Below are 13,958 nucleotides of genomic sequence, written 5' to 3'. Positions count from 1 at the left end.
GTACTTACTACTTAAAAATCATCTCATAACACAAATAAAATAAGTCCAAACAAATATAAAACATCCAAACATTAACAAAACATGTTTTAACAAAAATTAAATATAGTCTAACATAAATTGAACATAATTAAAATCTAATGAACTAGCTTAAATCTTCAAGGATGACATTAGGATCAAGTCCATCATCACTCTCACTCTCATTATCATCAGTTTCATCTTACTCAACCATCTCCATACTTCTTTCCCTTTCTTCTTCTTCATCTTCATCTACATCTTGCTCACTAGCATCACTCTCATCAGGAGGATCACCATCATAAAAAAACCATGAGTGTCATCTTTCCCTCCCACATCTCCATCCATCTCAACAACATCATCTCCATCAGGATCAACACCTTCGCCTCTTTCTGTAATCCAATCATCATCTGAATGTACTTCTTCGACATCGATCTCAATATTTCGGAACTTTTTATCTTTCAACTTTGAATTGTACATGATGAACACTAAATCATTCATTTTCTTTCGAAGAAATTTGTTTCTTTTCTTCGTATGGACCTATAAATAAGTCATAAAGTAAATATAAAAATTAAGGATGTTTAATAAAAATATTATAAATTATAATAAAATTTAAAAAAAAAAAATTACCATCTCGAATGCACTCCAATTACGCTCTCATCCTTAAGAACTACAAGTCAGACTAAGTATCTTTATAGCGAACTTTGAAGTTCGGGAACATCATCTCCATAAGTATTCCACCAATCAGCTGAATGTTTTTTCTCCAACAATGCTCTTGCATCTTCCCTAGAAAATATGCCTTTTGCGTGGTGGAATGCATCAAGTTGTGTATGTTGGGTTTCGGGCACGCGTACGCAGCGGAAAACAAAAATTTAATGTGATTTAAACGACTTTAAAACACACAAGTACATGCCCGACAAATTAAATCAATTAATTGCGTACCTTTGCGCTTCCAGCGAAATTAAAAACAACATACATGCTAAATAATTTAACCGAATTTAAATCAATTAACATGCTCGCGTTTAAACCAAATAACATGCTTGTAATGATTTAAAACGATTACACATAATCACATAAAATCATACGAAACAAACATGAAATCATAGTTTAAACATAATTGAATCGAAACTAGGGTTTCGTGTATTTACCTCTTGAAGCGTGAGGTAGGAGCGTTTAGCACGTCGAGATTGCTACGGAAACCAATCCGTACAATCGGGGCAGCAGCGGTGTAGCGGCAGCAGCGGCGCGTGAGGTCACGGCGGCGCGTGAGTTACACACGCGGTCTTCCGGGGCGGCGCGTGGGGCAGCGTGCGTCTTCGGCTCGTGCGTTGCTCCTCGATTCTTCGATCTATAGTCTTCCTCCTCTCGGATTTCACCTCGTATGCTTCGATCTACTAAAACGTGGCACTAGACACGAAGTAGTTAGAATTAACGGAAGAAAAAGAAAGAAGAAAAGAGTACCGAAAGAGATCGGCCAAGAGATGGCCGATTCCGGCGACGGAGGAGCGGCGACGGCGCGGAGGTGGCCGCGGGAGATTGGCCGAGAGAGAGGGCTGGACGGCCGCTTAGGGTTAGGGTTTGTTGTGTGTTTGCAAGGCCTATAAATCATGTATTTATAGTCCCTTGCATAAAACCCTAGCGGGCTTAAGTTGGACCGGGCCCAACAGCTTAAGCTCGTCAGTTCCTTTGATCGCTCGTCTCTCTCAATTTAATGACCGAAAAATTGCAACGATTACATTTTCGGAATCATTATAATTTCCTCGTCATTACGAGTGCCATCTCTTATTTTCCAACTTTCCAAAAGTGGAAACCCTAGTTCAGTGGACTTTCTAAATTTGGAAACTTCCCGATTTAGAAAGTTCACTAACACGTTCGCCTATTCTTTTCCTTTTCTTATTCTCATTCGTAATTCCAAATTACGAATGTTGGATTCAATCGTATTGACTTCCAATTATGCAAAGATAAACTATTTTATCTCTGACCGTTTATTCATAGATCTCATGCGCACGAGCAGTGTGACCCTCGATGGTTCAGGTGTAAGCTAGCCGTGGGCCCACAACTCTTTGTGGTCAAAAATCGTCCCTTAGAGTTACGATTAAGATGAAGCTCGTTTCACCTTAATCACCCAACGAATCAAGATAGGCGTCTAGCAACTACGCGTCATGATTCCCTAGATACAAATGAAGTGCCTGCAAGAACCTTCAGATATAGTTAACGTACAGTACGGTCCCTTCGATTCATATGTCCCGATTGAACTAGAGGCATTGGTTCATCGAGACCTCTTTATATGTTCAATGACGGTGCGATCGTTCTCAGTGTTGTAATCCTTTCGTGCATGACTTAGAGAATCGAATTCTCTAATCATCACTTAGTCAGCTATGGCCAGAGACTTAGAATGATTACAAACTTTCAGAACACACAGGACATCCAAGACTATTCTAGCGATCGAATCCCCGACTACAATGCACAGACCTCCCACTAGATTTCGGACTGCACGAACACTGGCCCTTGGGATGGTCCTCGGTGGAACTCAGGGACAAGTCACGATACAGCTGGTCCTCTAGTGAAGTCACGGTGATGTCTAGGTCATAAGGACTAATGGTGTACAACTATACCATAGATATCTCTACTCGATTATTGGGAACCACTTAGAGATTTCTAGGGTGAGGGAGTTCAGTGAACTCGTCAACTTACGAGCACCCACTTATGCATGCCGATATCACAATACCGTTTACTGATGAGATGCAGTACACATACACTAAGTGCTAGTCTTAATGGGAAAGGCCGATATCCTCATTAGTGGCGTAACCCTTCGACTAGGAACATGTTTAACAGTTATAATACTTAAGTAAATATCTCACGATCCTAACGATCAATTACTAGTACTTGTAATAACTGTAAGGACTATATCTATGCTTGTGACAAAGGGACAAAGATATAGAATGCCAATGTGTTTTATCATTAATACGAATAAAGGTTCGTTTATTACAATAATAAATACGAAAGACCACAGCCACATGTTGGCTTGTTGGTCACCTACTCTAACAGTGTAATGATGGTGTCCCTTTCAAACCGATCCTTTACCAACTTATCAATTGAATCAAAAAGTCCATTTTTAACCTCCCTATCATTAGCATTGAAAGTTGGACGATAATGAATCCTAGTGTTTAAATAGTGGGCTGCTGCATGCAATGGCCTATGGAGTTGATTATTCACCTCTCGTCCATGATCTTCCATATAGGCTCATATCTATAAAATTTCATAAAAAAACGTAAATAAGAAAACTCAAGTCTTCACGAATAAATTAATAGATAAATTAATTAGAATTGTATGAAATTATTAATTTACCTTGATTTCACATTGTTGAAGTTATTTTGGATATTTTCTTTTGCACAATCCATTTCCTCGTACAAGAATGGCATAGCAGGTTGCTCATCTGAATCCACCAGCCGTAGTACCTTGATTAGTGGTAAGGCAGCCCTAAGACATGTCACAACATTACTCCAAAATTTATTATCCAACACAATCTTTTGAACCTTCTTGCCTTTCTCCGAACGAGCATGTGTGCTTCCCTTCCAGCTTGATGAAGAAAACATTGTAATTAAAGAACCCTTATGTTCACTAAGGCAACCCAAAGTTAAATATGCAGTTGCAAACCGAGTAACAGCTGGCCGAATCAAATATGTTCCTTTGGTGTAGTTTTTCATCGAAGAGATGAGATTTGGTCTATTGTAAATAAATGTAGTGATCTTTCTATCTTTCCTAATTGTTACTCGGTGAGTTTGCAGCTTCTTCTCGAATTCTCCAACATCAAGTCTATGCAATGGGCTGCACATGATATCCAAAATAAATTCTTCATTTTCTCCATCAACAACGATCCAGATGCATTGTATGAGGCAACATTATTAGTGATCACTTGCGCCACATTCTCTTCCCCAACCTTGTCCACAATTTTATCCAACATCTCAAACACCTTTTCAGCTGTTATGCAAAAGGAAGATGTATCGATTGACTCCAAAAAAACAGTTCCCTTAGGACTATTAACCAAGAAATTACAGATCGATCTTCTCTTTCTGTCAGTCCACCCATCCGACATGATTGTGCATCCAATCTTACTCCATTCGTCCTTGTTGACATCAAGGAAATTGTCTATTTCCTTGACCTCTTCAGTCAAAAAAGTCTTTCTAATCTCGTGGTAAGAGGCCCTTAAAACCTGGACCATGTCGAGCTATCTCCTCACATGCTCTCTCAAACTCGGGATTTCACACTATGTTGAAACGGATCCCACTCGTATAAAACCACTTTGCTATTCGCTTGCATGCGCCTTTTCACAAATCCTTCTTGAGTAGTTGATTCATAGTTGTTTGGTACGAACTTGCTTTTTCTTTCCCGTTTGAAGCATGATCCATGAATCTCGAGTGTGTTTCATTCATCGAACCCCAGGTGTCATACAATTTCCTTTTTTTCTTCTCTTTAATTTCAGCAAGAGTTGCTAGATTCTCAATCATACGGGTCTTCACATCATCTGGCACACTTAAACATGCAATAACATTTTCGTTTGTACCAGCAAGATGATTCTTCAAATGATAGACACCTCCGGAAAAAAATTTAGTACAATATTTGCACTGAGATCTCTTCGCATTATTGTCAATGTCAATGCCATGCTCCCACCCAATATCAGGTCTACTTCCACTAGACTTCTTCGAATTACTCTTCTTTTTCTTAGACACAATTGAAGAACTAGAAGTAACCCCCGACATTTTAGTAAGAATCTGAAAAATAAATAATAATGTGTAAGTAAATATTTGATTACAAAGACGGGAAATTGTCGAAATTTAATTTGAAAAACAGTTTGCCTCTGCCTTGCAAACACAGAGACAGAAGAAAGAAAAAAGAAAAGAAAAAGAAAAAAGAAAAAAAAAACACTCACCACCAACAGATACAGGAGAAAGAAAAAAGAAAAAAAAAAAGAAAAAAGAAAAAAAAACACTCACCACAAACAGAGGCAAAAGAAAGAAAAAAAAAAAAAAGGAAAAAAGGAAAAAAAGAAAAAGAAAAAAACACTCACCAGTTAGCAGCGCCGTCTCCTTCGCCGTTGCGCCGCTGTACCACTGCCTCCTTTGCTGCCACCTTCCTCACGGTCCGCCATTTCCCTTGGTAACTCACATACTCTGTTTGGTTTTCTCTTAAGAGAAGATAAATGTTTTCTTCCCGTTGACGAATGTTTTAGGGCAAAATCAAGTTGGGCCTATAAAAGTATTGATTTACTTGCTATTGGGCCGGATTTTTTTAATTAAATATTGAGTTTTTTGGGCCCAAACTCAAAATTCTAGCCCAAACTGAGACAAAATAAAATCGGCGAAATCGCATTAAAATCGCGTTTTTAACGATTTTAACGATTCGGAACTCGATTTTACCCAATTTTGAGACACCTGCGATTTTAGTCCGATCTTACTTCTTCTTAGTGTGTAAAATCTTAAAATCACACGATTTTAAGATCTAGATCTCGATTTTAATACCTTGGGTGGTGGTTCACGGCGACCATGTGCGACGGTTCGAAATCCTTCCATGGTTGATTACTCGAGAACAAAGTTTGTAAACAAGTTGATTTTTTAGATCTAAAAATCCATGATCGTACAATTTGTTGATTCGTAGATATTTATTTCCAATGAAATTTGTTTTATCAGAGTCCACAACAAAGAAGGGGTCTTTGTTGTGGCAAAAAACACAAAACAATTGTAGTCATCTACACCCAGAGTCAACTATAAAAAAAAAGGGTAGTTAACTATATTGTTCTTAGAGTCAACTGTAAAAATTGGATAGTCCACTATAATTTTTCCGAAGTCAACTATAATTTATCCGAAGTCAATTATATTTTTTTCATTAATTTACTTTATTATTTTTTAGCTTAAGATACTATGGTATTGTAAAATGGAATATCGACAATTAAAACCTAATCTTCTATGAAAATCATGATATATGGTATTCATAGAGTAGAAAATGAATTGATTTCAACGATAAAAAAACTAAGATGTAGAAGAAAATGCAAAGTAATAAGAAGAAATGAAGAAAAATAAAGAGAAAAAATGAAATAGAGAGAGACCAGAGAAATAAATGGAGAATAAAAAATGAGGGGTAAGAGAAAAATAAGGAGAAGAAAGAGAAAGAAGGAGAAACATATGACAAAAATGGCATAATAGACATTAACTTAAGGATCGGGGCTATACAATTCAGAAAATATTATATGCATTTGTTTACAAATGATCAATTATAAATTTGAGCCCAATAATATATTATTTTACCTAGTGAGAATGTTATTCCTCATTTTCCCTAATATATAACCTAAATTGGTAATTATCATTACCATATCCTATGTTACTAAATTTTGAATATACCGAATTTTTTTATAGAATAATAATAATAATAAATTTCATAATAGCAAAATATCAATATTTGTAGTATTTCGAGGGGTTTCGTATGAAACCCACCCCTAGGTAAACAGTACACCACGTGAATTACCGATGAATGAGACTTCAGAGTTGACCGACAAATATAACGTTGGTCATTTAATAAATAGAAAAAAACTGAAAAGGGATTGGAGTCGATACTAGAAGGTGCCAATATTAATTTAATATTGATGAATAAGACTGGAGTCGATAATATATAGAAGCTGCCAATATTTTAATATCGTTCGCCAATAGACTTCTTGATTAATGAACACCATGTTTGAACGGCTCTATTTATTCCAAGCCGCCAACCTAATAATAATTGATTAATTACAAAAACCCCCTGAGGTATGGTCAAATTACAAAAACACCTCTCTTGTTTGGATAATTACAACCACCCCTCAACTCTTCAAATTTAGTAGAATCTTCGAGATTATATGGAATATTATCACTTTTGCACCCGTTTTATCCCATTCAAACTCTACATTATGAAGCAAGATGATCATAATATGTGATTTTTAACTTGTATATATCAGTTTGTGTGCATTATAAACTGTATTTTTACACAAAACGATTAGAGCACATTTCACGAAATCTAGATGATTATAGTTGAGGGGTAGATGTAAAAATCATAGTTGAGGGGTAGATGTAATTATCAAAACAAGAGGGGGGTTTTGTAATTTAACCATACTTTAGGGGTGTTTGTAATTTACCCAATAATAACTGATTAATTTCAACACGGATTGTCTTTTGACTCTTGACGCGCTGCATATTATATACACAACGCTTGGATAGAAATTCCGACCACAAACAGGAATCATGAGCTTCAAGAAATGGCTGCCCTTAATTTTAATTATTCAGATGATGATCCCAATGGCAGTTTCGCAATTCGAGGAGTTCATTTGTTCAACAAACGGAAACTACACAACAGAGAGCCTGTACCGTGCGGATCTAAACGGCGTTCTCCGCTCTCTCTCCTCAAACATGAACGCCGGCGGCTTCTACAGCGCCTCCGTCGGCCGAGCCAACGTCGACGCCCTCTGCAGAGGCGACGTCCAGCTCAACCAGTGCCAGGGCTGCGTTAACATCGTGTCGCAAACGATCCTCGTCAACTGTCCGAATCAGTTCGGGGCGATTATGTGGTCCGAATTCTGTATGGTTCGCTACTCGAACAATAATTTATTCGGAACTCTCGCGACCCTCCCCTGCAGGATTTTGTATAGCAGGGCTAATTCGACGAGCCCGGTCCGGTTCAGGGCTGCCCGGGAAGAGCTGTTGGACGACGTTCGCGCGCGTGCGGCGGACGGCGGATCTCTGAGGAAGGCGGCGGCGGGGAATACGACGGGGCCGGATGGTCAGGGAATTTTTACACTGTTGCAGTGCACGCCGGATTTGTCGCCGGAGAATTGCACTAGGTGCTTGGTGGAGGCCGCCGGATTTATAGAGGGATATATTAATGATTCGACGGGGATCAGAGTCTATACACCCAGCTGCATTTATCGTTATGAGACTCAGCAATTTTACAATATTACGAGGCTTCAAGAGCCACTTGTGCCGGCTTCGACGCCGCCTTCTGCGGCGGCGGCGCCGCCTCCTGGGGTGCTGTCGTTGGTGCCGCCTCCACCGCCACCAGGTAACTACAGTTGAGTTGAAGTATTTAGATTGGGAATATAAAACCAACCCCTAATTATTGGTCTTAATCATAGTAGCGAGATACCGCAATATATATTGCGAGACGGTACGGTTCCAATCAAAACGATACAACTCATAATATGTATCGGCTATGCATAAATACCGTTAAAAATCGCGAGATATCGTATCGTATCGCCGTATCACGATACAATACGATATTTACGATATTAGTCAAAATGTTAAAAAAAATTTTAAAAAAATTAAAAAAAATTAAAAATTTAAAAAATAAAAGAAAAAAGAAGAAAACGAAATATTCACATTATCAGGGCCTGAAAACGAATTTCAATATTATTTAATATTTTTTTACATATAATAGATCCAAGAAATTTACACGCATAGTTTTATATTGATAAAAGAAAATAAAAAAAAAAAATACCAAAGTTGGAGTTGATGAAGTTGAAGAGATTGTTGAACATGAGGATGAAAACACTTGTTTGAAATTGGTGGATGAAAATAATTGAAGTTACAAGATCAAAATTTGAACTTTATTGATGTTATTTTTATGAGCAGTTATGACTTCTGTCCTATTTTATGATATATTTTATGATAGATTATTTTTTTTTAATAAATTAGGAATGAGTGGTTTGACTTTAAAATATTAAATTTTACCTTTTTATAGTATTTTTATTATATATATATATATATATATATATATATATATATATATATATATATATATATATATCGTACAATACGATACACGAAGGAAAACGAAACGCCGATATTTTCCGATTCGATAACCATGGTCTTAATAGTAGTTAATTAATAGTACTAATTTAGAATATCAAAAAAGAAAAAAAAAAATCATCGAAAAGGGTGCCTTGAGCATAGGCGCGTGGGATCCAGCTCATCATTGCTGGCATGGGTAAGGGATGCAAGTGGCCCAGTAGGAACGAATTGCAATTTTGGGTCGATTTCCATATCTTTTCCGAATATTTGTGGAATCGAAAATTGGGTTAAATACATGTTGCACCCTTGGAGTATTGCTTATAGGCTGAGATCAACCGATCTATTACCGATCATATTTTTAGGTGGATAATAATATTTTAACCGGTCCATTAGATCGAGTGGAATATTTCAATCAACCCATCTATATGGGTCGGTTGATGGTTTATAATATTATCAAAAGTTGGTTGACCGATATATCATTAAAATTGTATTAAAAATTATAAAATAAAGGGTATGTTTTCTTAATTACTTCTAATATCTTAATTATGTATTTTTTGTCAATTTGCTATTAATTATTTTAAACTGATAAATGATGATCCCGTGGTAGCAGTATGCAAAATGTGCATAATTTTACTCTAAAATTTGATATTTTTTTAAGTGAACTAGATGGCGGGTATAACTCATCAATCGACCCATTTCAAAACCAAATATTAGGTTGCCAACCATCAATCGACTTACAAAGATTGGGTAGGCAACGACTTTCAAATTTGAGCAAAATTGGTTTGTGGGATGGATCGGTTTTTAGACTGGTAATCGACCGACCCAACCTAGTCTCAGCCCTAATTGCCTACGTAACACTTATCCCTTCAAGTATCATTTGTAACACTTACCCCCTCAACATCAATTATTTTATATTTTAAAATTTAAAAAATAATAAACATAACAATATAATAATTATGGGATCCTGAAAAAATGAAAAAGTAACTAAAAATTAATTATTAAAAAAACAATTAAAAAGTAATATACATTATATATATAATAACAAATGAAAATATGTTTTAAGAAACTAATGAACTAAAATAGATTTAAATACACAAAATTACTATTAGTTATGTATTCATTTCTTAAAATTTATCGATATCAATATATTCGATTAATTGGTCCAACAACAATTAGATGTTATTTATTGAACATTTTGACCAACACAAGATTATATTTTTAAATTTTTTAATATTGCATTTTTCAACAGATATTTTTAGTTGTTAATTTAATTATTCTTTTAGTTCCTTCCTTTCAATATTTTTTTAAGGTATTAGAATTTAAAATAAAAACTAAATTGTGCTTGGGGTGTAAGTGCTACAAATAATACTTTAGGGGGTAAGTGTAACAGAGGGTATGCTTTAGGGGTGTAAAGTGTATTTAGCCCTTGAAAATATATGTACAATTTCGAAACGTTTGATTTCTGAAAATATTTCAAATTTCCAGTTTATGTTGCTACTATATATACTTATTTTACATAGTGAAAATTAATTAAATATATCTAAAATATGTTTTGCTACTTTCAACATTCAGTATTTATACAAAATCGTGATACTAGTTCTTATATTTGTTTTCTTTCTCATTTCATGTTTTGTTTCTTTATTTTTGAGCTATATCTTTATCCGTGAAATAATTAGTCATTGGTAAAATTCATGTTATTGATATTTATAAAAGTCGATCGGTCTTCTTATTTTTTTTTAAATTAAATGGAATTTAAATTAAAACCCGAAATTTTCAAAAGTTGTGTGGTTTTCGGAATTTCCGAAATTTTTGGAAGTGAATGGATTTTCAGATTCCAAAAATCTTGGAATCGGAATTGGAAGTGGCACCTAGGTGTGAGTGATGTGATCTATGAAGCACTGCACCTGTTCGAGTTTATTACAATTCAAAATGAAACATATGTCATAGAACTCTTCCAAAATGAAACCATATTGCTTGGATCTATTACAATGAGGAATTGACAAATTATATTCTTTTTCACTTAATTTTGCAGGCAAAAAGAATAACAATATTATCATTATCATTGTTGTTTCCGTTGTTGCCTTCGTATTTCTGGTTCTTGGTGTTGGCATCTTTGTCAGGAAGAGAATGAAACGCAAGACAACCGAATTGATCAATCCTGACTGTAAGTTTATTTTTTCATCTCCACATTTTTCATGTTTTGGCTTTTCTTTCCAAATTTACTAAACTGAATTATTATTCTCTTTTACCGGTGAAGTTTCCGGTGAGATCAGTTCCACTGAATCCATACAACATGATTTTGGAAAAATCAAAGCAGCAACAAATAATTTCTCCGATGATAACAAACTTGGCCAAGGTGGCTTCGGAGCAGTTTATATGGTATACATTGAACATCACTATTATGAGTAAATAAAATATTTTTCTTTTTTTTAAACGAGTTATGATTAATCTCAGGGAAAACTGGTAAATGGGCAAGAAATAGCAGTGAAAAGATTGTCGAAGGATTCGGGTCAAGGTGATCTTGAATTCAAGAACGAGGTCTTGTTACTAGCTAAGCTCCAACATAGGAATTTGGTTCGGCTTTTGGGTTTCTCCATTCAAGGAATTGAACGTCTTCTTATATATGAGTTCGTCCCGAATGGAAGTCTAGACCAAATTTTATTTGGTAAAATATTACTTTTTATTTTTATCGATTTTTTATTTTATTTTACTACTGCATGGAAGTACCATCATACGCAATAACTAATGACATATACCTTGATTATTCGACATGTAGATCGGACCAAGTCCTCGAGATTGGATTGGGATAGTCGATATAGAAGTATAATAGGCATCGCTAAGGGAGTTCTATATTTGCATGAAGATTCCAGGCTCATGATTATTCATCGTGATCTCAAGGCAAGCAATGTCCTTCTTGATGAAAATATGAATCCTAAAATTGCAGATTTTGGTATGGCAAAATTAGTCTTGCCAGAAGCAACTATGCAAAATACCAACAGAATCGTTGGAACCTAGTAAGTCTTACCTTAAGCCTTTATACATTATATATATTCGAGGAATACGCTCTTTAATTTGTTCAGACACCGTATACTTCTCAATTAGTAATCATGGTACGAATATATATTGCAGTGGATATATGGCACCAGAGTACGCAAGTTACGGTCTCTTCTCCGTCAAGTCAGACGTATTTAGCTTCGGTGTCATAGTTCTGGAGATAATAACTGGCCAGAGAAAAATATTTACCCAAAATGGAGAGAAGTTAGGAGATCTTTTGAGTTGTGTAAGTACTCATACTTGTGAGAAATTACTTAAGCCAGTGTCTCTAATCTGAACACAAATATTATATTAACAAATGATATTTTTTTTCTTTTCACTAGGCTTGGAGAAGTTGGCGGGAGGGGACGACTGCGAATATGATTGATCCGAATTTGAGGGAAACTTGTGGGCCCCAACCAGATACGATGAGATGTATTCACATTGCTTTGTTGTGTGTTCAACAAGAGGCGGCTGACAGACCAACAATGGCTTCAGTTGTTGTAATGCTCAATAGTTCCACGATAACGCTACCTATTCCAAAGGAGCCCGGATTTTACTTTTCAGGAGCGTCATTCCCTCACGATGAGTTTAATTCAAATCAATTCGAGTCCGGCACTCCATCACAAAGCCTACTAGCTCAATCTTCTGAGTTTTCTAGCTCTTCTATAGTATAGTATGAAGAAAATAGGTATTTATTCATTGTTGTATCATTTATTTTTTCATGCTTGTGTGCATGATGTTATGAGCAAATGCGTGTTAGACTAGTTATTTTTCCTATATATCAGTTTTCAGTAGGGCTGGGGCTGGGGCTGGGGTTGGGGCTGAGTTTGTTTTTATCCACGAACCGATTCATTATCGATCATATTTTTAGACGGATAATAATTTTTTAACCGACACATTGGATCGGGTCGAAAATTTTAACCAACCCAACTATAATGGATCGGTTGGTGGTTTCTGATATTATCAAAGTTGGTTGACCGATAATTGATTGACCGATAATTATCAGTCAACCAACTAAATTATTAAAATTTTATTAAAAAATATAAAATAAAAGATGTGTTTTCTTAATTACTTTGAATTTCTTAATTATATTTTTTTTTCAAATTGCTATTAATTATTTGAACTGATAAATGACGATTGGGAAGTGGCATTACCCATAATGTGTGTACTTTTACTCGAAAATTTGAATTTTTTTTAAGTGAACTAGCTGGTGGGTATAACCCATCAACCCACCCATTCCGGAACTAAATATTTGGTTGCCAACCATCAACCGACCCACAAAGGTTGGGTCGGCAACAGTTTTCAAATTTAAGCAAAATTGGTTAGTCGTATGGGTCGGTTTTTAGGATGATAATCGATCAACTCAACCCAATTCCAACCCTAGTTTTAAGTGCATGAAATTATATTTTACTAGGGGCAGGGGCAAATGTCCTTATTAAAATAACAATGACAGTTTTGTAGTTGATGGAATATTTATTACAAGTTAACAGTGAATAGAATAATGGGTTTATTAGGGATAACCCCTTGTTCATATTTTCTAATGAGGTAGATCCAATTTTTTTTTCCCTTTTTGAAATAGACCCAATTTTGCCAACTTGGCAAAATATATTATATAATTTTCCTTTAATACCCCTGTTTTATTTTTAAACGGCATTTATTTCCTTTACTACGTGATTTGAGATTTGCTGATACGTTGCCTAAAATCACGGAATAAAATTACGTGAGATCATTGGCCGTTATATCAAATCGTGTACAATATTTTTCGAAGGTTCTCTTCAGCGTTCCAGCGGTTTTTTTTCGTCTTTGAAGATTTATGCACCGTCGTTGAAATAGGATCGAGTTTGAGCGTTCGTTGTTGGACGTTGTTAACCGGGTATGAATGCGTTATTCGTTTTTATTTTTCGCTCAATGTCTAGGATTGTCGATTACAGTGGTTAGAAATTTTTAAGAGTTGTGTTGATACTTGATTCTATTAAGTAGAACGTTTTTTAACACAATTATTCCGTCATATATACATCGTTATTTTTGGCGGATGATGTTTGTTTGGAAGAGGATTGACAGAGTTAGATGAGGATGGTTCACGCATATCGAACCAGAGTTGTT

The 13,958-nt window shown here is 35.6% G+C and overlaps 1 protein-coding gene and 1 pseudogene across 2 annotated transcripts; one reads left to right on the top strand and one right to left on the bottom strand.

Moving 5' to 3' along the window:
* Positions 1 to 267: 267 nt before the first annotated feature.
* On the bottom strand, positions 268 to 4,234 carry LOC105975200 (uncharacterized; annotated as a pseudogene).
* Positions 4,235 to 7,188: 2,954 nt separating this feature from the next.
* On the top strand, positions 7,189 to 12,751 carry LOC105961552 (cysteine-rich receptor-like protein kinase 29). Of its 2 annotated transcripts, none has more exons than XM_088815515.1 (7): positions 7,189 to 8,091; positions 10,852 to 10,983; positions 11,077 to 11,198; positions 11,274 to 11,484; positions 11,596 to 11,833; positions 11,949 to 12,099; positions 12,197 to 12,751. In XM_088815515.1, exons 1-7 carry the CDS (start codon positions 7,278 to 7,280, stop codon positions 12,527 to 12,529), a joined length of 2,001 nt encoding a protein of 666 aa, XP_088671641.1. In that variant the 5' UTR covers positions 7,189 to 7,277; the 3' UTR covers positions 12,530 to 12,751. The 2 variants fall into 2 exon arrangements, with proteins under 2 accessions (XP_088671641.1, XP_088671640.1); XM_088815514.1 differs by having other exon boundaries at positions 7,241 to 8,083; positions 10,850 to 10,983.
* Positions 12,752 to 13,958: the final 1,207 nt, after the last annotated feature.

Source organism: Erythranthe guttata, chromosome 3 (assembly GCF_056151865.1).
Source record: "Erythranthe guttata isolate IM_541 chromosome 3, IM_541, whole genome shotgun sequence".
Classification (NCBI taxonomy): Eukaryota; Viridiplantae; Streptophyta; class Magnoliopsida; order Lamiales; family Phrymaceae; genus Erythranthe; species Erythranthe guttata.
The sequence above is the reverse complement of the archived record's forward strand: the minus strand, read 5'-3'. Positions and strand labels throughout refer to the sequence as shown.

Coding starts and splice junctions, on each gene's coding strand:
- LOC105961552 (XM_088815515.1), top strand. CDS start 7,278: ATGAGCTTCAAGAAATGGCTGCCCTTAATTTTAATTATTCAGATGATG. Junction 10,984..11,076: donor CGAATTGATCAATCCTGACT/GTAAGTTTATTT, acceptor TTACCGGTGAAG/TTTCCGGTGAGATCAGTTCC. Junction 11,199..11,273: donor GCTTCGGAGCAGTTTATATG/GTATACATTGAA, acceptor GATTAATCTCAG/GGAAAACTGGTAAATGGGCA.